We start from the raw sequence: 26,891 nt of genomic DNA on the forward strand, positions 1-26,891 counted from the left end.
GGATCGGTGACCCCAGTGTTGATGAGGATGTTCAGAAGAAGATGAGGGAGGAATATGACGGAATCAAGGAAGAAGCTCAGGTACCTATAAAGAATGGGAAGTGTTCGGATGTCACCAGTATACAGTCTTTGCTGTCTGCTTCTTGAGTGATGGGGTTTACCTGGTAGAACTGCCAAAAGAAACAGAGCTGAGGACCCCTGTTCTTTCCGCCAGTGGACTGTTTGCAACAGTCTTCATGTCCCAAGGGAAGCTGTTAATTGGGATGCTCTTACACTGTGCTTGATAGTTTGTTGTAAAGTAACTGCAAGCTGCTTTCTGTGACCTAGTGAATATTGATTCAGGTCATCTCTGCATAAAGTTTGAATTGTTCCTGATCTTTCAGCACATTAGTGATCCATGTATAACTAGATGCAAAGTACCCATTCCCGGAGCCAGGGAATATGACATGACTGCACCCTTGTTCGAGGAAGTATCATTAGTTTAGATCCAGAGCTGCACTCCCTGCCTGCAGAACTGGGAAACATGGAGGTGAAAGTCAGCTGTGGCCCAACACTGAGCTTAAGTAGCCAGTTCCAGTATCTGAAAGATTTTTGCTGCACACTAATTCTTACCTGATGCTAATCTTTGAGCTTGTTAGAGAGGCTGGTGTGAGACATGCTAGTTCATCTTTCGGTGCCATTGATTTCCTTTACCATATTCCTGGGTAAAGTTTTCAGATAAGGCTCATACTTTTCACTTCTAAAACTCAGGTTAAGGCAGGATTGGACAATGTGGCATGGCTGAGGGGCATACATCTGCAGGTGGGCAGAAGAATCCAGTTTCTTACTCGCCTGTACCAACAGAAATACTCAAAAGGGATATTTGAGATACATACAGTCACATCTATCCCAAGCATATAGAGATTAAAATCTAGTCTTTGTCTCACGGTGGCTTCCAGGAATTCTATAGGCTGGAATTAGCTGATGCAAATACAAATCATTTTCATTCCAGCAGCTCTGCTATCTGCGTCTGTCACAAGTTGCCTTCTATTTGTTGCCACACCTACACCCCAGCCCAGAACTGGAGCCTGACAATGCTGTATGCTCTGCTCCCCGGATGCTGTTGTACAAAGTTAACTTCAGATCACACTGAAAGATCATCAGCATTGGGATGTTCATGCCATTGGTCTGCTTGCTCTACAGATACTTTTTATATTAAAAAAAAAAAAAAACACCCCCAGACCCCAAAACAACAACAAAAAAACCCCAGCTGGCACTTTCTGTGAGCATGCAATTCAGGTATTTTTTAGCCATAAAGATGAAACTGCTGCTAGGAAGCCTCTCAAAAAACAGTGCTTATTTGGAAATTCAGTAACTGCAGCTGCTGCAGAGAGACTGCAAAGCCACCAACAGACTTGCGCCTCAGCATTGATTATTTATTTTTAAAGGTAGATCTCTTCATTACAAGGCAATTGGATTTACGAATAAGAAGGTTCCTGGGAATTCAGGTGTTGTCTGTCTAGATTGCTATTTAAAATTCTCATTCACTCCCTTCTAACCAAGATTTGTCTTTGGTTTTAAAGCAGGAGACAATCATTAGCTATTTTAATAAGGCAGTTTTTTCAAACAAGTCATTTGAATACTCAAAGCCAGAAGAGGACCTCTCTGAGACTGGTTTTACATAGTGTAATTTCTCTATCTGCCTTGGTTACATACTGGTGTAAATGAGATCAGGAAGTGGCTCCTAGTACTTAGACAAAATATGTCTTTATGGCTCCAGCCAACTGAGACGCTAGAAAAGGCTTTTCTTTGGCATGGCTTGCAAATACCCCATTTCACAGAAGGATGGAGTGAGAGAATCCAGCTAAGAAATCCCTCTTTCAGGAGGCCTGGAACAAAGAAGGGAGCTGGGAAGCCTTGGATTTTGTAACTGAAGTAAATGCAGAGTTCATTAGCTAATGCCAAGGTTACAAGCGCCTTGGGAATCGTGTTGGAAAGTGTAACACTAGTTAGAGAAACCCTGCCACCTCTTCCAAGGGGAGGGAGGAGTGAATGAAAGAGGGACAGAAGTTGTTGGGGGATTGCTCCAGCCCCTCGCAAGATGAGAGGCCAGGCTAAATGTGACTTGCAGATGGCAGCTGAATGCCTGAGCTGCCTACCAGAGGAGGCTCACTGGTGTTTGCAGATTACACTTGTGTTTGAAGAGCATTTTTATATCCTGTGCAGTTGTCCAGCTCTATCAGAAGGCAGGCTCTTGGAGAGTGTTTCCTAAATGGTTTGCCTGTGACATTGCTTCTCTGGTACAAGCAAATGGTGGGGTTTTTTTTCCTTTCTTAGTTCTAACATGTCCTTATCATTCCCAAATTTTAAAAGTACATAATTATCTTTTAATTACATTGACAGGGCTATTTTTAGATGTGGCAGCCATTTCCTATGTGCTTTCCCTTGCCTAGTAAAATAATGTGCAGAGGTAGATGGTTGTGGGTTTTAGCATAAATTGTGGCTAAAGGCGGTAAGAAAAGTTGTGATATAGAGTATGTTGCTATTTAGTCAAATATATAAAATATGTTTGAGCATATCGAATGAATTTCAGTCTGTATTGTCTCTGTTAACTGAAACCTAGATACTTATCATTCCAACCCTCACATACCCTAGAGCTAAGACTAAAAGCACCAGGAAGGGCTACAGGAGCTTTCTGGACTCCAGATGCCACAGAGGGATTTCAGGCAGGAGCTTCCTTTATGTGCTCTAGATTGCCCTCTGGAGGAGGCTCGTTTGCCTTTGCTGGCTTAGGGGTGAGGGATTCCTATGCCTCTGTCCACCCTCAATGAGTAACCAGGGCTGGCCGTATCCTGCCCAGACATATCTCTTCCTCTGCAGCCAGTGGCAAACCCATTGTTTTCCTGTTGGTGCTCTCACTCTTTTCCATGGCTGTGTCCTTGCTTAATGTCTCCTCACATTAACCAAGTGCCTGTGGAGATGGAGTTTAACACTGTCTTGCTCCCCAAACATCTAACCTAACAGAAGCAAGTAATAACATATTTTTCATGATTAGAAAGTTTCCCTGACCAACCCCTTGGGGGAAGTGGGGGGGAGGGCCTCAGCCAGCTCTTTGTAAGCCTTCTGTTCGACATATAGCACAGTCTGTCCAGACCCATGGCATCTCTTCCTTGACCTCATAGACCAGCAGGAGTATCCAAACTGTGCACTCCTTTGTTTTGGCTGAATAGCCTGGCCAGGGGTTGGTCATTTCAATTTCCTTTTTAACTCTCTCTATGTTAGCTGAAGACTTTTGAGTTTAATAATGGCTCTGCTTTGTTATCCTGACTTGCTCCCTTTTGAGCTTCTGTCAGTGCAAGAAACTAGTGTAATTCCCTGGAATCAATAAGCTTGGGCTGACTTGTTTCCCTTCAATGGTTGGCCCATTTACACCGCAATGACCTTGAATTCTTCAAGTCCTTAACTTGAGGTCAAGGTGAGAATCGTTTAACCTGTATGCACCTCCACAGATTTGAAAATCAAGGCAAGGGGATTTAGCAAACAAGTGAGGTGTTCTGCTTGATACATCTAGGCCACAGAAGTCTGCAGTCCTAATTCTGCATTTTGGTTTCATCTAAACTTGTGTTTGCATAGGTGGTGCTATTAAATGCCCTGCACTAATAAGTGGGCAGTATTTCATCCTCTGTGGGAAGCAGCTGTCCCTTAGCTGTCCCTCTTTTGTCTCAAAGAAAGTCAACTAACTTTAGGGGAGTCACTCTTGATTTGCACAACCCATCGGATATTGTGGTGACAGTGTGGAAAACACAGACTGGTGTCATGCCACCTGGAGAGTGGTGGCTTTGTGCTGCACCATGGGCATAACCTGTCCCAAAGGTGAAGAGCAAAGTCCCAGAGGGACCACCACCCCACATCCCATGGGAGAGCCCATGGTGACTTATGCTCACGCCACCCTTCTGCTGGCTTGGCTGGAGAGAGGCTGACAGGACGGCGATGGCCCACTGGACTCAGGCAGGTTGATGGGTCTGGGGATATGCCCAGAGTGTCACAGAGACAAGGGAAATGCAGAGGGGACTTTGAAACTCTGCCCAACATTGCAGCTTATCACCCTGCTCTCTGTGGAGGGCAGCTGGGATCAAGCTCTGCTCAGAGGCACAGGATGTCTCTCATATAGGGCAAAATGAAACTCAGCCTGTTGTCTGTGACAGCAAAGCCTTTCAAGGGTGCTGCAAGCACTAAATGGACTGCACAAGGAACAATTTTTTTGCTAATGTTACTATAGTGTACCCAAATTGCTCTCCATGCCAACTGGTGAATGGCAAGAAAAAGTCAGTCTGGTTTTGTAGGAAATAATAGGTAAGTTGGATATTATATTAGTGAAACAAGAAAAACAGGATTCCTCGTAAAATTTCCCTCAGCAAGGGCTAAACTATAGCTGACAGAAAAGGATAGTCAGAGCAAATGTGACTCTGCCTTGTTGTGTGGGGTGCCAGACTGGATGGCTGGGGAGCAACTCACGATGTGCAGGCCCTTGTAGGATCAGGGATTGTTGGTTATAGGGTGCACACAGCGTAGGTGGGAAAATGAAGCCTGCTTCCCATAGGCTTAAATTTGCTTCCAGGGTTGGCAGTACCACCACAGGATAGTTTGTGATCTGCTAATTGAAAAAGTACAAAAGTTCCTGGGCTATGTGATTTCTAGGGAAACCTTGAAGTTGACGGTCACTTTCTGTCCAGCCTGTTTTAGTAATGAACACTTTGGAACAACTTGTCCACCCCTGGCACAGTCTGTCTTCCTCTCATTTTGACAGATAGGCAAATTCCATGTGTTGTGTGCTCATCTTTATTTTTAACCAGCGTGAGGAACGTAAGTGCTTGTCTCCCAAAGTCAAAACCAGAAACAGTCTCCTGTCACTCTTCTCTTTCTAATGAGAGAACAGGAAGTTTTGGAAAGGGGAGGCTAGAAATTCACCTGAGAGGAGCTTGCAGTTTGTCTCTTTGGAGACTAGCCATTGAAAGCCTGCAGCACAAGCTAGACAGGGACAAACCTTTCTGCCCCCTGTTTCTTGAGGTGAACTGTGAATTCCTGTGGAGGCCAACTGCTATTGGGGCTCACAGAAGGGGACTTTTGTTTATAAATGCTGAGTTAGTGTGAAGGAAAGAGAGCCAGATAAGCACTGTCCTCATGGCTTCTGATGTTTCTTGTTCCAGAGGAGAGTGAAACTGCTTGAAAAGATAACCAAGGAACATGAGCAGTACAGCACTAACGTCAACCGGTTTCAATCGTGGATGAATGGTGTGACAGAAAGATTAAACTGCTGCATTGGGGAAGCAACAAAGACTTCGACAGAGGACAAGCTAAAAGCGTTGAAGGTCCTTAAACAATATAGTTCTAACAAGGAGCTAGGACTGTGCGTTCTTCATGCTTGTATATGTTAACCACGTAAGGGTGTACTTGAGAAAAGAATGACACAAAATCAGGTGGGGATTGTAACATAGTCTAGAGGAGAAGAGTTGTATCCGGTCCTAAAACTGTTAGTTTGAGTTGGTTCTCCCAACTGAGTCACAGGCTGGGTGGGTTTGTTTTTCTCAAAACCTGATCTCCTACACTTATGTGATTCTTTGAAAATCTTGCCCTTTAAACTTGTTTGAATGAACGACATCTGGTAAACATCCAAGCAGAGCCTGAAGGCTCACAGGTTTTGAGAGTTTAGAGCAAGTGATAAAAATACCAGTTCTAAGAAGGGTATCCAATATTTTGGTGCCGCTGCTTAAACTGTTTGGCTTTAAATCTCTCTGAGATCTGACTGTTGGTATTTCTTAGTGCCTGCAGCTCCTGTCTTTTTTTGTCAGGGACCTCAGGTGACAAGCATTGATGAAAATCAAGCCAATATTTTCAGAATCATGGCAGTTTGTATTACTCAGGAGGCAGTCAAATGACCAAGACTGGCTTCTGGTCACTTGAAAAAAGACATACATTGAAAAATGAAGTGGAGAACACAACATGTACAACCAGGAGAGGTGGTCTTTTTTTCCTACTGCTTCCAGGTTTTTCCCCAACTTCCCATTCCTGCAGCTATTCTTTATTTAACTTATTTCTCCAGGAGATTGCCAAAAACATTAGGAGCGGTGGAAAGAAATTGAAGCACCTTGAAAATCAGTGTGCAGAGGTGATTCAGAATACCTCCCCACTTGGAGCTGAAAGGATGAAGGATGAACTTGAAGAGCTAAGAAAAGCCTTGGAGAAGCTGCAACTGCTGCGCAGTGAGGAGGAGGAGAGATTGCTGCAGACCCAACAGTCAGAAAGTGCCTACAAGTTTCAAGCTGGACAATTAGAAGCAGATGTCAACGAGATTAGAAAAGAACTACAGAGACTAGAAGATGACCTGGACACTGGGGAGGGTGAAAAGACTGAAGATGAGTTTGTCACTCTGTGGAGAAAATGCAATGTAAGTTGTTACCCTTTGTATGCCTAAAACAAGCGAGATCAAGTGCAGTCATAGACTGACTGCACACAGTCACATCCAACAGGTGCCTGTCCCATTGGTGAACAGTGGTAAGGAAAGAGTACGAGTATGTATGAAACAGACTGAGGAGAATCTGAATAGCAACAATGGAATCAACTATTCTAACCTGTATCTCCCACTGCACAGAGGGAGTGAGATTGGAGGATGTTTTGGAGTTTGTGAGTTGAGTTCAAAGGAACCATATGCAAAAAAAGCACAATACAGAGCAAGCAACATGATTTACTCTGCTTTAAAAAAAGCAGGAAAAATAGTGCCTCACTGTATACACAAATATATGCATACGCACACAAATACACATATTTCTGGGCTATTTGGTAAGATCACACTTCTATGTTGTGTCCTTCACCTGTGTAAGATGGGTGCCTGTATCCCTTTACTGTCAGACACACGTTCATTCCTAAGAAGTCCCAAGTTTGTAGTAATCCAGGATTTACACCAAATTCAATCTGTTACAAAGATGTGTGCAAAAAATTTGTCCCACATAAAGTAGATAAGCATCTTTACCACTCGAAATGAGGATTGGTTTTACCTTTATTATCTCTTCCCAAAATACCTTTCATTGCTATTTGTATGTCTAGAACTCAGCATACTGGAAAAAGTATATACAAAAAGGATCCACAAAATACAGAGTGGTTCAATCCAGCTACATTTGCATGGTTTCTTGTTTTTGTTTCCCTCCGTCACCCTAGAATTAACATTCTGTATAGATGAGTGTTTGAGAAAGATCTGTTCATGCAAACAGACGTGGTTAAGACTGCTCCAGAAATGCATCTCACGTTATATACTGCAAGCAGTGAACTGAACTGGGCCTGTTTGTGATTCATGCTATTCAAACAGTGAACCCTGCAGATGAGATGCAGTGGCTAGGTAGGCAGTGAGAAGAGAGGGAGCCTGCCGGATCAAAGCTGTTGCTGAGAATGTTTTCTGCCTTAGTAAAGTCAATATTCATTACAAGAGGAAAAAACCCAGCGAAAGGGGTCTTGTGCGTACCTCATCTCTTCATTTCGTGTGCCAGACACTGCATGAGGTGTGATCTGTTCATTATTTTTATGATTAAGGCAACGAGAACAGCTCTGGCTGCAGAAGAGTCCAAGGTTGAGAGGCTGAAGACTCAGCTTAAGGAACTGCTCCGGTTTTCCCAAGATGTGAAGCCACATGCTGAGAGTGTTGTCTCTGCAATACAGAAGTATCAAAGGTAGTGGGAATTCTTATTACGCCCAGGGAGGGGGGAGACATTGAAGGGATTGACAAGGGCCCAGGAAAAAAGTGATATGCCCTCTGATTGGAGGTGACTGGTAGAAAAGAAAGGCTTTTGCTAATTGCATCCGCCTCCACATTTCAGGAAACCTGTAATTTTAGCCGTTTGCTAGGAGCTGTAGGCTGCTGGCCATTTTCAAGCAATGATCTTGCATCATTAATGTTGTGTGTGCTTCAAAGAAAATTAGATTGTTGGCAGCTAATTTGATCTTCTTAGCATTTTATAATAATAAGTTATGTATTTTGCTTGCCTTTCACGACAGCAACTAGAAAATCAGGACAGGAGCTGTAGTAGTAAACGGTTCAGAAGAATTGTGGCCCTCCCTTGTTAAGTCTGTTGTGATGACTCATCAGCCTTAGCAATTATTTGGCAGGGTTTATTCCCCTTCTCCTGGCAGCAGATTATGCATGATTCCTGTTTTCAACTTGCCTTGGCTTGGAAACTCTGAAAGTTTAGCCTCTCCCCAGACTTCAGTGTTTCCGTTTCCAGGCTGCCTGGAATCAGGAAGTAAAGAAGCTGCAGCAAATTTTGCAAACTAGAAGAAGGGATCTTTTCTTTAAGGAAAAAGAAAGGTCAGTTTCCTTACTGTATTGAAGCTTGTTTTTCCCTGTCCAGTGCACAGGACGCTGTCCTGCTGTGGAAGGGTTATAGGTCGTTTTGGGAAAGGATTTCAGTTTAAAAACTAACAAGTAAACAATGTCGAAAAAGAAGCAGAGAAGGCAGGGGACTTGCCTCTGAGTAGGAAATGGCAGCTGCTCTTCTGCCAACTTCTTGCCAAAGTTTCTTTGCAAAGTCTGGCAGCTTCACGCTGAGCCTGGCAGGGGCAGCAGAGCAAATGGCAACAGACATGTAATGTCAGAACTTTCTATTTGCGGAGCTTTTGGCCTCTGTAAGCTTGCCTTTGTTTAGTGCCATAATGTTCCAGCGACACAGGTAAGATTACTGCTTCTGTTTTTATAGAAAGGCAGTATTAATCTTGATTGGTATTTCTCGTGCCTGCCTGTCTTGAGAATTTGCAGGATACTGTTCCCATATGAACATATAGTTTGGGCTGTGTCCTGCCATATCAAATAGGATTCTGCAAACTGGGAGGTCGGGAAAGCTGAGAACAGGAGGCAGCTGCATGGGCTGTGTCACTGCTAGGCCGTGTTATTCAGCTGTATTTTGAATAAGCTTTTATAAGAGAAGCCTGGATATTTAATGAATGTGCGGGGTTTTTTTCTCTATATATGTACAGACACATATAGTTGTGCATGTATGTGCATACATATATATAAATACAAAGCTTTTATCAGAATCATCTAATATATATTAATATAAATACAAGTGGTTCTGCTAAATTTTCAAAATTTGTATCTGAAAAAATAATTATTTTCCTCTTTTTAGAGTTAACATAGGATGGGTAAAGATTTCTTAATGTAATTTTTTTAAAGGAACAAAGACTCGGTAGTATATAAAATGGCACAGGCAGCTGCAGTTAAATTCTGGAAACTTGGCTTGTTCCTCCTATGAGTCAGTGAGACTCCTCTGATAATATGATTTGTTAAATCATGCTGGTGATAGTGGTCAAGAAAGATAGCATACAAGGGGCGACTTCTGGCTGCTAGAAAGGCAAAGTAATTCCTGGTACACAGTTGCCCAAGAGACAAGTGTGTCTTAAGGCATCTAAATGAAGTTTTGTTGGATGTCTCTGACTCATAGAGCAGCTGTCACTACTCAGCGCCAGGCTCAGACAGTAGAAAGGACTGAGGCTTTTGAGTGTTGGATGCAGTTTACACACAAGTATTGTGTTAATTCACGCCTTGACAAATAGGATGTTTGGACTTGGATTTCTTTGTAACCATTCTCTCGGCTGTCACTTCATCCTTGCAGTGTTAGAGGCAAGACGTCTAAAATGAGCACTGATACAGAAACCCAACTGAGAAGACTCTTCCAGAATCCCCTAGAAGATTTTGAACAGTGGAAGCCATCGGTCCAGATGCTCCTGGAGACTCCAGAGCCAGCGCTGGCTCACATTGAGGTAGCAAACCTGTTACTAAGTTCCAAAAGTGATACTTGGTTTGTGTTTGCCCAAGTTGTGCCGGCAGCTGCAGCTGGAAGGGCCTTTCCAGTATTGCAGGAAACCCCACAGTACAGGGGTCAATACTTAACTCTAGATGTAGCAGAATGTCTTCTTTTCTGCTTTTGTTTGGTTAACTTGAGTTGTCAACCGAATAGGCTGAACTAAAGTGCTAGATGTTTTTAACAAGGGTGATAATGTTGTTTAGCATTAGCCCAAATCTCCCTGGATGGGAAGTCTGTGGACTCTGTTAAGAAGTGTGTAGTAATGTGTTTGTGGGATTAAAATGCGTGATTTCTGCATGTGCCCAGGAAGGTGTTTGTTACTTTGACATCCCTGTGATCTTCAGAATAACTGTGTTTGTGAACAGGGATGGAGTTGATCCTCGGGGTGAGCATTCAAGCTGTCCTTTCTGTTGGTTGTTTAGGCTTCTCCTCAGCACAGACAACTCTCTCCATAATACAGCTTTCCTCTATTTCTGTTCACAAAATGGATGCTGCCCTAGTGCTTCCAACACTAGCAGGAAGACTTTTCCTTTAACTGGGCACTGTCCAGGTACCTTCTGTTACCTATTGTCAGCCCAGCATGCTATTTGTACCTTTTTTTGTCATACTGCTTTGGTTGTGTGACTTGTGTGAGAATAGTATAGTTATATGATTTTTATTTTTATGTTTTTAGTATGATTTAACTGTAAGAATTTTTCTCCTTTAGGCTGCTCTAGCTGAAAGTTCCCAGTTCAAAGAGAAGTTGATGACATTACAGCTGAAGAAGGATTTGCTAAACAATATCCTTGGTGAGGAAAAAGCAAAGGCCTTCCTGCAAGAAGTAGCTGAAGCATCAAAGGAGAGAGAAATTCTACACAAAAGTCTTCTGCAAAGCAAGGGCAAACTCCAGGTGAGCTTCAAAGCGAATATACAGTCTTTGCCTGTGACAAAGATAATGATTGATCTTTGACTAAGCCAGTTTTATAGATCTCAATTTTGTACTAAGCAGCTGTGCCCAATCCCTTTTTCAAGGTTGATCAAATATTCAAATAAATTTGTGGTCTACCAAGCATAGTATAGCTTGGTGTTTATTCTGAGTATGAAATGGGCATTGACAAAAAGTAATCCAGGGGATATATGTTGAATGATGTGGTTTTTTTTCTTCTTCTTTCTCCATCTAGAATTTGATACTGCAACATGAGGACTTTGATGCTGGTTTTGCAACTTTGCAGAAGAAATTATCTGCCATCAAAGCCAAATTAGACCTAGAGAAAGAACCGCAGCCTGACCTCTTGGGTAAAAAGACACAACTCCAGAGACTCCAGGTACATTTCAGTAACGTTTGACTGTGATATCCTTAGTGAATTGTGGTGCTGTTTGTTCATATTTTATTAGCATTAAAAATTCAGTGCCTTGTTCCCTCAGTTGATTGCACATTAGATAATTTCATTTGGTCCAGTTTAAAGCATGGTGTAAATGAAATTGAAGCAATGCAGCTGAAGAACTGTCAAAGTGGACCTGAGGGAAGGAACAAGGAGCTGGAAGCTGTTGGTGCCACACCTTCTTGGGCTAGTTTTATTGCTAAAGATGTATCCTGATACTTCCCACTGGGAGTGAAATTGCACAAGATAACCTGAACCAATCTAACTCCTGCCAAAAGCAGGGAGTTCGCATTGTCTCACTTCCTTCTGCATCCCTGCCCCCTTCCTGCTCTTTACCTTGTCACAGCTTTGACATGTGCTGGATTTACTCCATAGGCTGATTCAGCTGGCCAAGATTAAAAAAAAAAAGTAAACAGAAAAAGATCATTTTCCACTTGGTTAGTGTTTTGAACAGGTTCTTCCAAGGGTCCAGCAGGCAGTAGAGCCTGCTCAAGGCATGCAGTGAGACTACATAGCTAGGAGACGGGAGAGAAGAGCAAGAGGGGAAGAGAGAGGAGATGTGACTCTTCCTTTTCACCATTGTGAGCTACAATGCTATATGGTGCCCCTTCACCCTTGGTGACCACAGGGGTGTTATCACCATAGTTCTTTGTAGTACTTAGCTGTTTATACCGTGTCTCCTTTTGCAGCTTCTCAGTAATTTCTCTTCTTTGTTATCAACTGGGAACATATAAGGAGATCCAACCATTTGTTTTAGAAACATTTACTTCTAGACATCAAAACAATTAATTTTCTTAATGACAGTGATTGTTCCTGAGTTTTTTATCCTCACACTGTAAAATGAAGCTACCTTTCATGTCTGTTTTGTGGAGGTCCATGCCACATCTAGCACATTAATTGTATGGAATCTGTCTTTCCCGCTGCAGATGATCCAAGATGACTTGGCAGAGCTTGCGATTCAAATGGAGGAGGTGGAGAAGCTTGTTCAGTCAAATACCACACACAGGCATGAAATGAACCAACTTTCACATGACTCCCAGGCCCTGAAGAGATCACTGGAGGTAACAAGAGGAAGAGTTTTTAGTTGCCTGAGGATTTGTCAGTTACCACTATTTTAAAATATTAAAAAAATCTTTGAGCATATGAGATTATATGCTTTGAGTGACAGGTATTTTCATTTCAGGGGAAAAAGGCACTGACTTCTTATGACTCTGATAACTCTTCCAGGATTCTGGGATTATCTATAATGGGATTTCCCTTTGGGATAGGATACCATCCACACAGATTTTCTATCTATATAAATGATTCCTGGAGGGAGCCTGAGATTTATGACCAAAAGACCTTATAATTGCATTGTCCTGGAGGTGCTTGAACTTATTTCCAGATTCCTGGATAGTGTTTTTGTACCAAACTCTTGGGGGTTTTATAGCTTTGTGATCTAAATGTTAATGAGAGAAGAGTGTTGCAGTTGCGTAAGAACTTGTTTTGACCTGAGGTATTTTGGAGTTTGTAGACATACCTATGAAAGGACCTTCCAAAGCAGTCTCAGAAGAAGAGCTTATAAAATGATCTTAGTTATGCAAGTTACCATAAAAAATGTGTATGATAAAGGGTTACCCTAATAGTCACTGTGGAATTCAATTTTCAATAATGCCATTTATTGCTAAACTAGACTCTTGCCAAAAAAAAGTCTGGACAGCCATTTCTGATTCTGGGAGTATAAATTGTATTGAATATAGAGTGGGATATAAAAAACCCAAACATATTCTTTATTCTGTTTCAGCTGAAAAGGAAGGGAGCTATTCTAGTACTTAATGCCCCCCCATGTGGTTGAATTCAGGCCTGCAGGAGCTTGTGGGTGTTTTCTATGCCATTGATGCTAAGGGACAAAATTTTTGTGCCTCGTTAACAGCTGGTTTTTCTCCTTTTTGCCCATGAGAATCTGTGCCAGTAGTCACAGTGTTAGATACAGTAATGAAATTGCTTTTTGTCTGTGTTTAGTTGCTGACATGTTTTTATGATTTGTAGATGATGATACAGCAGTGTGAAGAACACGTTCAGAAGCAGTGGGCATATAATGACAAACTCTCTGACCTCCAGCAGTGGATCACAGCAACCATGGAGAAGTTTGACTCCTACCAGGGTGCTGATGGAGAGCAGCACACCGCGGGCAGGGTGGCAGACCTAGAGGTGAGAAAAGAATCTTAGTGTAAGATGTTAGTTATTCACTTTGCAGCATTCAGCTATTAAGGGCAGGGGTTTTCTAGCAACGGTTCCTGGTTGGGGAGAGTAATGATTGTTTGTTCCTCCTATGATAAGTGTAGGTTGCTGCTGCCTCCCTGCTTTGCCCTGTGCTGTGAGGTGTGGAGCTAGGTAAAAGACAAGAAGAGGGAGAAATAGCTAAGAACTGTTGAGATGGAGAAAGTATTATCAAAGGATAGGAGGTTTTAAAAAGAGCTCTTCCTGCCAGGGTCACTTCTGTGGACAATACCTACCTTTGCCTGTAGCTACTCATCGATACATGGAACATCATTACCCTGTTAGCTAACCTTATACTGTGTTCAGCTGAGCAGTTCCACAGCTGCTGGCTTTTCCCTGTAGTTTGCATGGTGGATTCACTCTGTCAGGTTACTTCAGCTGTCAGCTTTTGCCTTCCTATGGGAAACCAAGATACCTCATGGGAAGGCTACAGAAGGGGTACATTGACAGGTTGCACCCTTTAAGTTTTCCCATCAGCTCTTAGCCCTGTGTTGTCTCTTTGCAAGAACCCACAGCATATGCTTTTCCTGCTAGGTATGTTCTAGCTAGTGCCAAGAGAACCAGCATAGTCCTGGACTGAACATGGCCTTCAGTCTGACATAGCCTCTGCTTTACTCTGGATACCTAGAAGTAACTGTAAGGGCTGTACCTTTCAGAGATGCCTAGCTGAGTTTCCAGATAAGGAGATCCAGCTGCACCTTGTGGAAGCTCATGGCCAGCTGGTCATGGAGAATTCATCCCCAGAGGAGACTGCCCATGTCCAGGCAGAGCTGGATCAGCTGAAGGAGTCATGGAGAACATTGAAGGAGGTGGTGGCTGGGTAAGTGTTCACATAAGTCTTCCTCGTGTCCCTTCAAGGAGATGCTCTTCACTGCTATATGACCAGACATACTTAATGCTTTATACTCTGTGCTGTGAAAGTGAACGGCTATGCTACAATGCTAGGAGCAAGATGAGATTTTATTTAATTGTTTGAAAACTGGAAATCATTACTTTCAAGAAAAGCATTTTAGAGAATCTGAGGACCAGAGCAGGCTGTGAAGCTGCCTTTGCCTCACGCTTGGAGTAGGCAGTGTCTCCTTAGGACCTGGATCACCCTTGTACTGCCACTCCATATCAGAGGAAATAACTGCTGCTGTTCTGCCTGACCTTCCTGTTCTCCTTGCCATCTGAACTGGAGATATCTCCAAGGAGGCTATGTCTGCACTGGGATTTACGCCTTTTGCAAACCTGCAAGAGTATAAACAGAGTTAAAATCCTCTCTTAGCTGGCAAATGTAGACTTAATTTATTTTGCCCTCACTCTGCATTGTCAAACTGCTGCTCATATTTGCTAGTCTATTAAAAATTAATACTGTGCTACGTGTGTGAGTATTTTCATACATAGTGTCAGAATAGGCGTAAAAATGAACTGACTAAATTGAGGAAGGCTTGATTGTACTGTGTGCTGTTACCAGACTGGAAGGTATATTGTCAAGGTAGTATTTTTCTTGGTCCCTTACTCCCCTGAATGAAAGAAAACAAAATACGTGGAAATGTTAAAACTGGAGGACTGGTGCTGCTTTGAGATGCTCCTGCCTTGATCTTATTTTGTTAAAAATAAGTTGGAAATAACTTTAATAGTATTAGTGCTATTAATAGTAATAGTATAACAATAACAATAATAATAATAATAATAATAGTGCTGTTTTACCATGGGTGTCCCCTATAGCCCCAGTCAAAATGTGGACATTTCGTCATTAAATGTTTCACTACCCTGATGTCTCCGGTTTTGTGTTTTCAAGTCTGCTCAAAAAGTGGCAGATACATAGTAGACCAGTGGCTGATAAGAAGAAAATAGCCTTTGTGGACAACAAATGGATGTCTGGACCTGCCTTCCATCTTTTAGATGTAGATCCCAACGATAATCAGGTGAGAAGGGGACTCTGAATCTGCCCTCATATCAGCTTCACAAGAACAATTTTATTCATTTGATATTATGGGTTACAAAGTTGGAGGTTAAGATCTTGCAATCAGATCTTCAGAGGAAACATCTGACATAGCAATAAGGGCTTTTTTTGTTCCTGTTGTTCTGTAACCTAGGAGAAGATAGGAGAAGGGCAAAATATGAGCAGCCACTTGAAGCTCCTGCATGACTTTGAAGAGTGGTTACAAGGAGAAAACACCAAACTGACCAAAATTCTTGCTATGAGTTCATCTTCCATGGAGGAAATTAAGGCACGCCAGAGCAAACTGGAGGTTAGTTTTCAGGGGATGAAGATGGAGACAAAGATTGGAATAAGTGATTATTCTTTCAGAATTAAAAACAAAATAAAACAAACCATCCCCTCCCAAACAAACAACAAAAAAACAACAATAGAGAACACCCACCACAAAACAAACCTAAAAGAAATCCCAAAACAAACAAAGAAGCTTCAAACACTACACTCTCTGCTTTAGGAGTCTCTAGAGTAGATGAAGCTTAGGAATTTAGGACAAATATTTCACCTCTTAGCTACTAAGAAAGGTCTGCCAGAGCTGTAGTGGTAGAAGGGAATGGAGCAGCCTGGCATCTAGGTGTCGGACTGGACATTTCTAGTGTGGTACAGCAAAAGTGTTTATTAAAAGAAGCTGAGTAAACTCAGTGTCTGGTATTTGGCCTCACTCTTTCTGTTGAATATACCCAGATACAATGAAAATGGATACTCTAATAAATTAAACAGAAATACCCAAGACTACAGGGATCCTGGAGATGAGTGAACCCTTTTATGTCATTTCAGGCTAAAAAATCAATAACAAAAATAAATGCACTATTCCAGAGTACCCAGCAGTTTGATTTAGTACGACTGTTTTTTTGAAAGCTATATTTAAAAAGTGGGGCTTTCTTCAATTCTGAGTTGCTTCTGACCTTGTCTTTTCCTGCAGGAGCTGCAGTCTCGTGTGCCTGGTGCTCAGGATCAGTTTGAGGACCTTCTTCATCTTCATCCTGTCATTGGAAACTCAGAAGATCTGGAGGACCTGCGTTATCGATGGATGCTCTACAAATCTAAACTGAAAGAATCCATGAGTTCACTGGTAGGTGACAGCACTCAATTCACAGTTGCTGATCTCTGCCATTGTGCTTTTAGGTTGCTTCACATTGCTGGTCATAATTTGACAGTATGTGTGTGTGTCTGCTTAATTGAAACCTCCCTTAGTAAATGCCATCAAAGATGAAACAAACACAGCCATGTAGTGATAAATATAAGCACAAATATTCCTGTATCAAAATAAGAGTTGTGCACTATCTTTTTCCCTTTGTAAGCAATGCTCAGAGTATTTCTCAAAATGGAAGGCTTGAAACAGAACAATAGTTGATCGCTGTCAAATATGCACTCGGGACTGTGAGATGTTTGTGTGTGTGAATATTTTGCATATACACCTAGTTCTGGGCACATGGACTTGTAGGTTTTTTGCCCATTCTCCACACAACATTCTCGACTGAATTATCTTTTTAACGGTTCCTGCAGTAAGAATTTATTCATTGTTTGTTATTTGTGTCTTCTGCTGTGAGACAGCGCGATTAGAATCACCACTGACTGAACTGACTCAGAAAGTAACTGTGTGCAGAAGGACCTAGTCCTTTTTGAAAGTGTCCTTATGGGCTAAGGATTTGGAATAAAATAAAGATGAGGTATTTTAATGCAAGAACCAAATGATTAAAGAAGTTTTACTGAGTTGTTATATATAAGACATGCTAAAGGTGGCAGAATTCATCTCCATATATAACATATTCCAGGGCATGCTAAAGATATTCCCATGTTCTTAGTGTAAACATACATAATTATTAATTCAGGTTTTTCTAGCTTAACTACTTTATTTTGTGTTAAACTTCAAGATACCTTAACTGGAGGATTAGACTTTACGGGTGTGCATTTGGTACTTTCTGTATGCAAGTGCTTTGGAAGGTGACTGAACTCAAACACCTAAAATTTGAGGCACCTGAAAATTTTCTGCTTTGGGAAACCTTGTCTTCAAATCCAAAGCTTACTTAGAATACAAATCCTTTAAAGTGCATGGAAGGTAAGCATGACTCCTACATATTTCTAAGAATTGTTTGCCATTGATTGTAATGAGTTACGCTTTGTTGACCAAAACCTTGTGTAAGTATAAATATAGTCAATAGGTGTCAGTAAAGTCAAAGCTATTGCTGAGAGAACTGCTTGTCTGATTCAAATGGTCAAGAAGCTGAAAACATTTCAGCTTTCTGCCTAATGCATGTTAAAAAGCTCATTAAAAAATAAATCTCCTACTAGTTTAATCTATCCAGGTGACCGTGAACTGGAAAGAAACATCCCCTGTGAGGTGTATACTAATTTATAGGCTCCACTGGGATTTAAGTTCATGCTTCCTTCTTCGTCTTTTTTTTTTTTTCTTTTAAACAGAGTCCTGGGTTTCCAGAAGAACCAGACAGATTCAGAAAGGTATGAAAATCAACTATCACTAAACTGAAAAATGCTTGATTGGACATTTTGCAGATAATGATTTTAAATTCAACTTTTCTAAAGATATTTGAGGATAATTTGATTATGAGGAGCCTCTCTTTAAAAAAGGAAGTTTATTTTCCCCAAGTTTTAAAAGGAATAATATTACACAGTTTTTGCTCTTGAGCTATGCTTGCTTTATCTCTAGAAGCTAAATATCCATCTCCTCGGAGAATAGGGGAACAGAGTTTTTATACATCTACATCCTGTATGAACTTAACTCATTTTTCAGAATAGACTAAAGAAGAGCCCACATCTCTTTCTAAAGGATGTAGGGGCCAAGTGTCTCATTCTTCAGATACTTATGAAAAGATTGCTTTGGATCATTCAGCCCACCTTTTTTTCTAATGCAGAAAACCAGAGAAAATCAAGAGATTTGTCTAATGGTATTAGACTAAACCCTTATTCTACACAGCAGAATTCCTCCTGTGAAATATTTTCTTTTGGAAGTGATGACATCAGAAAAAGAAGCAGTATGGGAGATGATAAGGAAAAGCTTAAAGAAAAGAAAATGCTGCCAGGTTCTTATTAAACCCAAGAAGCGTTTGTGATCCCATTTTCATAAAGGCAGAGGGTTTTTCTGTTGACCTGAGGAGTGTTGAACTGAGTCTTTTCTCTGTCACAATTTGCTTTGCTTATAGACACTGTTAGCTTCCGCTTTGTGCTGTCACCTCACTTTCCCTTTGTTTTCAGAAGGAATAGAATAAGGTTTTATTTGCCCAATACAAAGTAGGTTGGATGAGTAATGTGCTGCAGGAACATAATCCCATCATTATCTTAAGCTAAATCAAACCTTTTCTTTCTCCTTTTGCAACATCTCTTTAGAAGAGACTAATATTTCAAGGGTGCAGTGCACTTCTGGTATGGGCAGAAATCAAGGCACTTCTCTGGTACTCAAATGTGGAGTAGCATCTCCAATATTTTTCCACAGTGAAATACTGACCAATTTCAGGTCGTTTTCACACATCCCCTGAATAGTTTTGGCCACAGTTCAACCTCTCTGAAAACCCCCAGAGTTTTATCTTCTTCCCTGGCTGGGTCAGCATTAATTGTTCAGTGCTGTTGGTCATACAGTAAGGTCACCAGAATTTTTCAGGCTGTAAAAAACAATAGGACACTTTAATACTTGGTGTGGAGGTGGCCAAACATTTAGTAGTGCTGCTTTTCCCTAGAAGAGGCCTAAAGTGATAGTCCAAGGGGCTGACCAAGGAATTCTCTGCTTTCATGTGATTTACTTGGGTGAAGTTGTTTGTAGGGGAAAACAAAACAAAAGCCTTAGGCGTAAGCACAACTCCACTGTGCAATTAGATATAATTTTTTTAATTTATCTGTCCCACCTGCCTCAGAGTAGGTGGTATTTATTCATCCTTAATTTCTCTGAAGGTGACTAAAGTCTTCAGTTAATTTTTAAGGATGCTGGAATAACTGAATGTCAGGCAGCAAACCTTTGTCAATTAGGCCTACAGCAAGAGCACAAAAACAGCATTCTAGGAGTTTTCAATAGCTACTGAACACAAACAAAGAGAAACAGCTCTGGGTGGGAAGGAATGAGGAACTGAAATACCTCATAAGCATGAAGGAAATGGCTCCCATTGCACCAACAAGTGATTTGTAGTTTCCCTTCAGCCAGTACAATTGTTGCAGTAACTTATGCCTTGCTCACTTCAGTGTGGTTTTGCTGACAGCAGAGTATTGATCCTGGATTTAAACAGTGAGAATCCAAGTCTCAACAAAGAGAATCTATGTGTTGTAAACAGAGGTGTCTTCTTCATTCATGCTAAGGCTTTTGTCAGGACATGAGCCTGTGTTGCCATAAAACTGTTGAGCCAGACAATTTAAGAGAACCAGAAAAGATGTACCTTTTGCGTACATCACTGTTGAGGCTGAGAGAAGAGGAAAGCAAACCAACTGCAGAATTCATGGCTTTGCAGTTTATTTTAAATTTGGATTTAACACCTAAAATGTGACTAAAAATGAAACAAAGATTAGGTGAAATATTTTCCTGTGTTTTGAATATCCTTTTAAAACCTTGGTGAAGGAGACCAACTACCCTGAGAGGATGGCTGATCTCAGCAGTTAACATCTGCAGAAAGTACACATGGCTGGGGGCTGCAGCACTGTACTTGCAACGTCCAGTGAGTTTGCATGCAATGGGATCTGGTTATCTCTAATTTGTCAGCTCTCTCATGCTTTTGGGTCACACCAGATCAGCAGAGGTGGCAGAATTTTAGGTATTTTTTGACTAATCTGTGCTTTCTGCAACATAAGGTCCCCAGTGACTCTGCTTGTCTCTGCTGTTTGGACTGTGAATATTTGCAGCAGCAGCAGATCAGCCCAGAGAAGTGGAAGACCCAGCTGTGGCCAGTCTCATTCCATTGCCTTCTGTTTTTATTCCATTTCTGGCCTGCATGGCCAAATGTTGGGCAGATTAGAGCCTGCTCCATGTACATTAATGTGCTTTTTTTCTGATCATTTATCCTTTGCTGAGGACATGCCCCTAGCCACTGGTGCCCTTAGGAACAGTACAGGCTAATGGTTCCGATGTGAGCAACTTCTGGCTGATTAACAAAAAGCAGTTGCAGGAAATTGCACTGCTGGCAGTGAATTTTTAGCAGGTGCCAGTGACAGGGCAATGTAGATGGCTTTTCTGCAGGGCACCTAGCAAACCCAAGGACATAATCAAGCAAATGCTCAATAATAACTATGATAAATGTTACTTTCAAAGGTTGGCTCCCAGCTACCTGAAAATATTCCATGAGCATTCTTGGCATAAATAGGAAGTCAAAGGCTTATTATTTACAGGTCTAGCTAGCACGGTTTGATTTATTTTCTGGAGTGCTCAGAGTAAGTGTGCTTCCTTGTTAAACAAATCTCTCTGGCTTTTTTGTTTGCACAAAGAAAATAATTAGGAATCATGACACCAGTGGTCAGCTAATTACTTCCTTTGAGATTCTAAGAGTAATCTCCTATAACACACAGACAGAAGGAACATGTAATTTAATTTTGTGTAGACACACCATTGATCTGGAGTCAATCAAATTAATGCAGTCATTCAGGAAACTCTGCAAAACAAGAGCTGCCACAGCTTGCCAGGAAGAAAGCAGTAATGTGCTCTGCTCTGCCCAAGTGCAGATATGACAGGCATTCTTCATGGCAGAAAGTTACATTACCTGAAGTGTACAGCATCACGTGTACACACCTGCACTGTTGATGCCTCTTTATTGAAAGTACATGGCCCATTTGTTTTTCTGAAGTCCTGCCAGGTGTTAGCCACCTGAAATCTTCTGTACAATTACATTCTTAGTAAAATGGAAAAGACTCATGAAAAGGTATCTTTCCATCAGTTTTCAGGATCACTTTTGTAGATACAGAGAATATCTGTCCATATTTTTTTCATCACTGTGCCTGTAAGTCTGTGCCTACCTGGTTTAGGAATTATACCATGGCCCAAACACAGGAAGAAGGGCATTTTACCATTCCAAATTAGCAGGTAGACTTATTTTCCCTCAGCAGTGGTGTCTGCTCAGAAAGGAAATTTGGGCAAAAAAAACAAAGAGCTGAAAAATCCTGGCTGCCTCTTCCTAACTGTGACCCACTGCTAAGTATGCTGTGCTAGCATCATCCCCTTCCTTCTCCAGCAGGCCCACGAGCTTCCCTTCACGTTACTGCGCCTGTGAGACTACTAGCTTGTCTGCTCTTATTTCTGTAGGTTTCATGTTGTTTACCAATCTACATTACAGCTTTCCCAAATACTAGCAAACAGGGCTCTTTGTTTGCTTTTTATCTGGTTCTGCCACTTCTGTGCTTTGCTGGTGCACTCCCTCTACAGCAGTGCTGGTGCAAGATGGAGAAGACATCTTGCTTCCCACAACACCTGGTTCCTCCTTTGTGTTCATGTTCACATGGTATTAGCTAGGGATGTTGGTGGTGGTTGTTGAAAAGGTGCATCCTTTAGTAGCCTACCATGTTGTGAAGTCTTTGCAGATTTTCACCAAGGAGATACCTTAGAATGATTTTCTCAGCAGATGTAATTTTACTTCTGAAAGGAAAGGTAATGAGAGAGAGTTTTGTTGACCAACAGCAGAATGAAACCAATTTCCAATATATACTTGAAAAATGTTTTTAACAGTACTGTAAAAAACACGGTAGGAAAAAATTATTGTAATCAATACCTCAAATTGTATACGTATTAGTTCTTTTACAGTAAGCCACCACATTTTTAAATTATTTAAATAAAATGCAAATAATGCCCAAATAGTGCATGGTGACTGCTGAAGTTTAAGAAGAGTTTGATCTTGACTTGAGAGAAGTCACTGGTAAAGCAGCTGGAAACATACTTTGTTGATGTGATAAACCAGGTTCCAGAACATGTTGTCCTTATGTCAGTTTTTATTCTTTCTATGCTAAATTTAATTAGTTTATTTCAAATTGCAAGGCTGAGTGGAAGCTGGAAATTGGAAGAAGTTGTTTTACTTCTCTGCCTTGCTGAATAAATGTAAAACACTGATGTCTCCTACTAAATTTCGGATACACTGACTGAAAAGTCATCCAGCTACTAGCTGCCAATAGCTCTCCTTCTAAAAGTAGTAGAGCAGTGCTCTTAAGCACAAAATATATTTATTGGGATAAGTTGTATTGCTTACGAGTGTATTTAAAACTGGTGGAATATTCCCGTGTTTTTAATTGAATGCAATTAAATTCAGTGAGCAGCTCAGCCCCTCACAGCTGCCCTCCCTGCAGTGGGATGCGGAGCAGAATCAGAAGGGTAAAAGTGAGAAAACTCATGGGTTGAGATAAAGGCAGTTTAATAAGTCAAAGAAGGAAACAAAAGAAAACAAAACGAAGGAAAGCAATAGATACAAAAAACCCCAGTGGCTTACCACCAGCAAACTGATGCCCAGCCAGTCCCTGAGCAACAGCAGCCCTGGTAAAACTCACCCCTCACACCCCTAGTTTTTATTGCTGAGCTTGTTGTCATATGGTAGGAAATATCCCTTTGGTCAGTTGGGGTCAGCTGTCCTGGCTGTGCCCCCTCCCAGCTTCTCATACCTCCCCAGCCCACTCGCTGGCAGCAGTGTGAGAAGCAGAAAAGGCCCCGACTCTGTGTTCGCACTGGTTAGTAAGCACTAGAACATGGATGTGTTATCAACACTGTTTTAATCACAAATCCAAAACATAGCCCCATACAAACTACTCAGAAGAAAATTAACTCTATCCCAGCCAAAAGCTAGTACAAAACTGCTTTTAAAACCTCTTACCCTGTTGTGAACCTTTTGCAAATCCTTCACTTGTGGTACTTAAGAAACTAAGTGTAACTTGCTGCCTGCTGTTGCGTATAAAAATGTGCTTCAAAATTTCCTCACAGGAAGTTTGACCTTCCATATTCTTACAATGCAGAATTAAGATATTTTTAGTGACCCATCTACCTACCACTTTACTAATCTTCCACAGTGCTTCCTAACTTCTATCACATGGCAAACACTTCCCAGATAAAAAGGAATTTGTTTCCACTGTTTATGTGCTGAAGATGGGACTAGACCAGGGACTTTTTCTGCTTGCTTAAGCCTGGAGATGTATAGAAATCAGTGCTACTTGCACAGATCAGGCTGTAGCCCTTGTCCTGGGGCATGCTTCTCCTAAAAGCAATGTCATGTTGTATATGCACACAGAAGCTAATCGTCATAAATCCATTTGTGTCACAGTAGCATATGGCACACTACTTAGTGCTGAGCGACTTTGCAGCAGAAATTCTGAAATATCTGCCACGTGACTCCTGAAACCTCAGATCCAAACTGCTGGCTTTTCCCTGTTTTCTGTTTCTTTTAAATTAAGCCTTCATCAGAGATTCTAGCTTATCATCCGTCCATGTTGAGGTACTCCAGAATCTCCCCAAAGGGAGAAAACAAAGCCTATAATTAGCCTGTATACTTACCTGTTTATGTACATATGCTTATGCTCTTCAGAATAGGAAAGAATGTTAAGGTTGCAAAGTCAAGCAATTTGAAGATAGAAAATGTCAGAGCTAAAATTGCTTGTGTGACCTCGGTTAGCCTCCCTTCAGCACAAGGAATTTGTGTTCACACTATTTTGTTGACCTGTGGAACTCCTTGCTGAAGGATCTTGAGAACTTTTAAAGTTTGTATAGGCTCAAGGGGAAGCTGGACAAGTATCTGGAAGAAAGATTCACTGAGTGTCAACTAGATAGACAAGCTATATTAGGCTCAGGAAACTTCCTGAGCTGAAAGCAGTTGGAGACTGAGAATATTAAGGAGAAATTATTTATCCTTGCCTTAGTACCTCTGCATCTTCGACACTTGCTGTAGAATATAGGATATTTGGGCCGGGTACAGCACTGGTATGAAGCGGCATGGATGGCATTTGGTGTCTTTGTCTGTACGGTGTCTGTAGGACACTAGGGCATTGGTCCCTTTATCCATGGAGCTAGCATGACAGCAGTGTGTTTCCCGGGATAGTCTCTCAGTGAAATGCTTTTAAGGTAAGAGGAATGAATCCAGACTACATCTTTTTTCTCTTCTGGATCACTGATTCAGTGCTGCAGGTATGATTTTTGCCAGGCATGCTGGTGACATACAGGCAGCAGGAACAACCTACTAATGAGCATGGTATAAGATGCTATATTCCTCTCTCAAACAGCTAGATTAACTGTGTGTTTTCATATATCCTGGAATGCAGTCAATAGCAAACCAGGGAGTGCACTGATTTTTAGCAAAACGCTTAAGGAACTTACACAGGATTATTATGTAGCAAGTTCTAAAGTGCTTTTCTGCTGTTTCCCATTCAAGTGATTTTTCATGGTGCATTTGGTAAGGAGTTATTAACTGCAAACAGATTTAAGTGCTGAGGACTCCCTAGATCTTAACCAATGCTTGTCATTCATATGCCCCAACATGAATCAATTACAAATGCGAATGTTCACAGCCACTGCAGTTCATTTGGTAATAAGCATGCATTTAGCCTTACACAAAACACAGCCCTCTACCCCTTGACAGTCCTTGCGTGTCCTGGTATTTTGAGGGAGAAGGGGGAGGACATTGGTCCTTGATGGTGAACTTTAAAAGTGTATTTTCACTTTAAATGTCAACCTATTCCTTTTCCATTTGTGTTTCAAAAATGTCTCTGACACTTTGGCTCAATACCCAAGAATTCCAGCTCTTATTCTAAGATGGTGGAAATTAAAATTCTCTTGACTTCACTGGAGCTTTGCCGATTTTCCTCAGAGGAAGATTTGGTTTCAGAGTATTTTGTGGAGCCTAGATCTGACACATGCACTGCAGGCACTGAGGGTACTGGGTAGTAGCTGTACTGATGCTGGAGAAGGGGAATTCCACTGTGTAGCAAGGGTTGTGGTTCTCATCTTTGATCTCATATGGGAATGAAATGTTTCAAACTGTCTTTTGCAAAGGTGTCAGACTGTCCTTTTCTAACCCAGAATCATGTGCTAAAGGCCTGGGGGCATGCATGTTCCTGACTCCAAGTAGACTCATACAGCCCTGATCTCTCAGAGCCCAGCAGAGCAGAGATTTGAAGCTTCGCCTCCTGAATTCCCTCTTGGTGCCATAGTCTCAGGTCACACAGCCTGAAAGCATCTCTTCTCTCTCTCATCACAGATCTAAAAAAAAATACCTTGACTTAGTGCTAGTGAAATTGAAGGGCTGCCTGTTTCACACTTGATGAAGGAGTCAGTGCCGAAAACCTTCCCTGCTTTTTCCAGCTGTATCATCTCTCCTGTTAAAAGTTACTGGGTCTCCTTCAAAATTTTCTTGAACCATAAACACCTCTAGTAGTACTACCACAAAAAAAAAAAAAATCACATCACCAATTGTTCTAGCATGTGCAAAGCAACAGAACTAATGTAGCATTCGTGTGCACAGGAACACCAGACCTCAGGCATATAAGCAATTAATCTATTTGTAAGGCTATCTGCTGAGCTCCATGAATAGGTTGTTCCTAATCCTGACTTTATTTAGTTGTCTCTGTGCATAATCTGCTGCAGACACTGCGGTTAATGGTGAATCTCCAATGGATTTCAGCGTGTGCGAGTTGGAGCCCTCATATATTAAGGGTTTATCATTGCAAATTAGCTGAAAGCACCTAACCCTCACAGCTCCTGTGTGCCTCATCTCCAGTCCTGTTTGTGATAGCAGAGGCATTCCCATGGCAACAAACGGAGTCAGAAATGCAAGATTCTGACCCTGCTGTGTGATCAAACAAAACAGAGAAGCTGGGCAGCAAAGACAAAAGTTCATCAAACACAAATGCCTATAAACCCAGCAAGCAGGTGGGAGAGAAGCAGCAGATAAAGACAAAATATTTCTCTCAAGTTCTACTCCCAGGCAAATGTCCCTCCACAGATTTTTCTAATGCAGGCCAGAAATGATAGAGCAAGCAGCTCTATTTCACAGCAAAACTCTCTCATGATCTGTAACTGCAGCGAAATGTTTGCCTTCATCATTAATTCTGTAAACATTTCTATAGAGCCACAAGAGACTGAGAATTTAGAAAGCAGGGGAAGAGATCCTTAAAAAATAGCAAAGGGTGTAATTACTTTCCTCTGCCATCATTCTGCTCCTTGTCTTCTCTGCTGGTGTTTAGCACGGACTATTCACGATGGTGCTGTAGTGAGACAAAGGCATTGCCTCTTAAGTCAAGCATCCAGTAGAGCCCCGAAGCCCTAATTTTGCTGTAGCACTGACATTCCCTGTGTCTTGAATGTAACAAATTAACTTCCTCTTGTGGAATGTGTGGGACCCACTTCAGTGGCTGTTCTGTGTTGATATTGGTGATGTCATGTAGCCGCATTAAGCATTATTTCTGCATTCTGAGTATAAATCCATGTTTGATGAAATTGATGGATTATTGAGCCCTCTGTTTCAGGACTCCCTTACAGATAGTTGACTTGGCTTTTTTTTTTTTTTTTTGGTACGAC

The 26,891-nt window shown here is 41.5% G+C and overlaps 1 protein-coding gene across 1 annotated transcript in view; it reads left to right on the plus strand.

The window, feature by feature from the left end:
• Window positions 1-26,891, plus strand: part of SYNE3 (spectrin repeat containing, nuclear envelope family member 3) — a 32,148-nt gene that overhangs the window by 3,913 nt on the left and 1,344 nt on the right. Inside the window, exons 3-16 of the mRNA XM_010083722.1 lie at window positions 1-80; window positions 5,186-5,347; window positions 6,079-6,423; window positions 7,560-7,696; window positions 9,632-9,779; window positions 10,530-10,712; window positions 10,984-11,127; window positions 12,111-12,245; window positions 13,213-13,374; window positions 14,100-14,263; window positions 15,227-15,353; window positions 15,525-15,680; window positions 16,347-16,496; window positions 17,846-17,884. The exon at window positions 1-80 is cut by the window's left edge and continues 251 nt beyond it. Coding sequence (XP_010082024.1) covers window positions 1-80; window positions 5,186-5,347; window positions 6,079-6,423; window positions 7,560-7,696; window positions 9,632-9,779; window positions 10,530-10,712; window positions 10,984-11,127; window positions 12,111-12,245; window positions 13,213-13,374; window positions 14,100-14,263; window positions 15,227-15,353; window positions 15,525-15,680; window positions 16,347-16,496; window positions 17,846-17,884 — 2,132 coding nt within the window. The remainder of the gene's footprint in view (window positions 81-5,185; window positions 5,348-6,078; window positions 6,424-7,559; window positions 7,697-9,631; window positions 9,780-10,529; window positions 10,713-10,983; window positions 11,128-12,110; window positions 12,246-13,212; window positions 13,375-14,099; window positions 14,264-15,226; window positions 15,354-15,524; window positions 15,681-16,346; window positions 16,497-17,845; window positions 17,885-26,891) is intronic.

This window comes from Pterocles gutturalis, unplaced genomic scaffold (assembly GCF_000699245.1).
Source record: "Pterocles gutturalis isolate BGI_N339 unplaced genomic scaffold, ASM69924v1 scaffold5810, whole genome shotgun sequence".
Lineage (NCBI taxonomy): Eukaryota > Metazoa > Chordata > Aves > Pterocliformes > Pteroclidae > Pterocles > Pterocles gutturalis.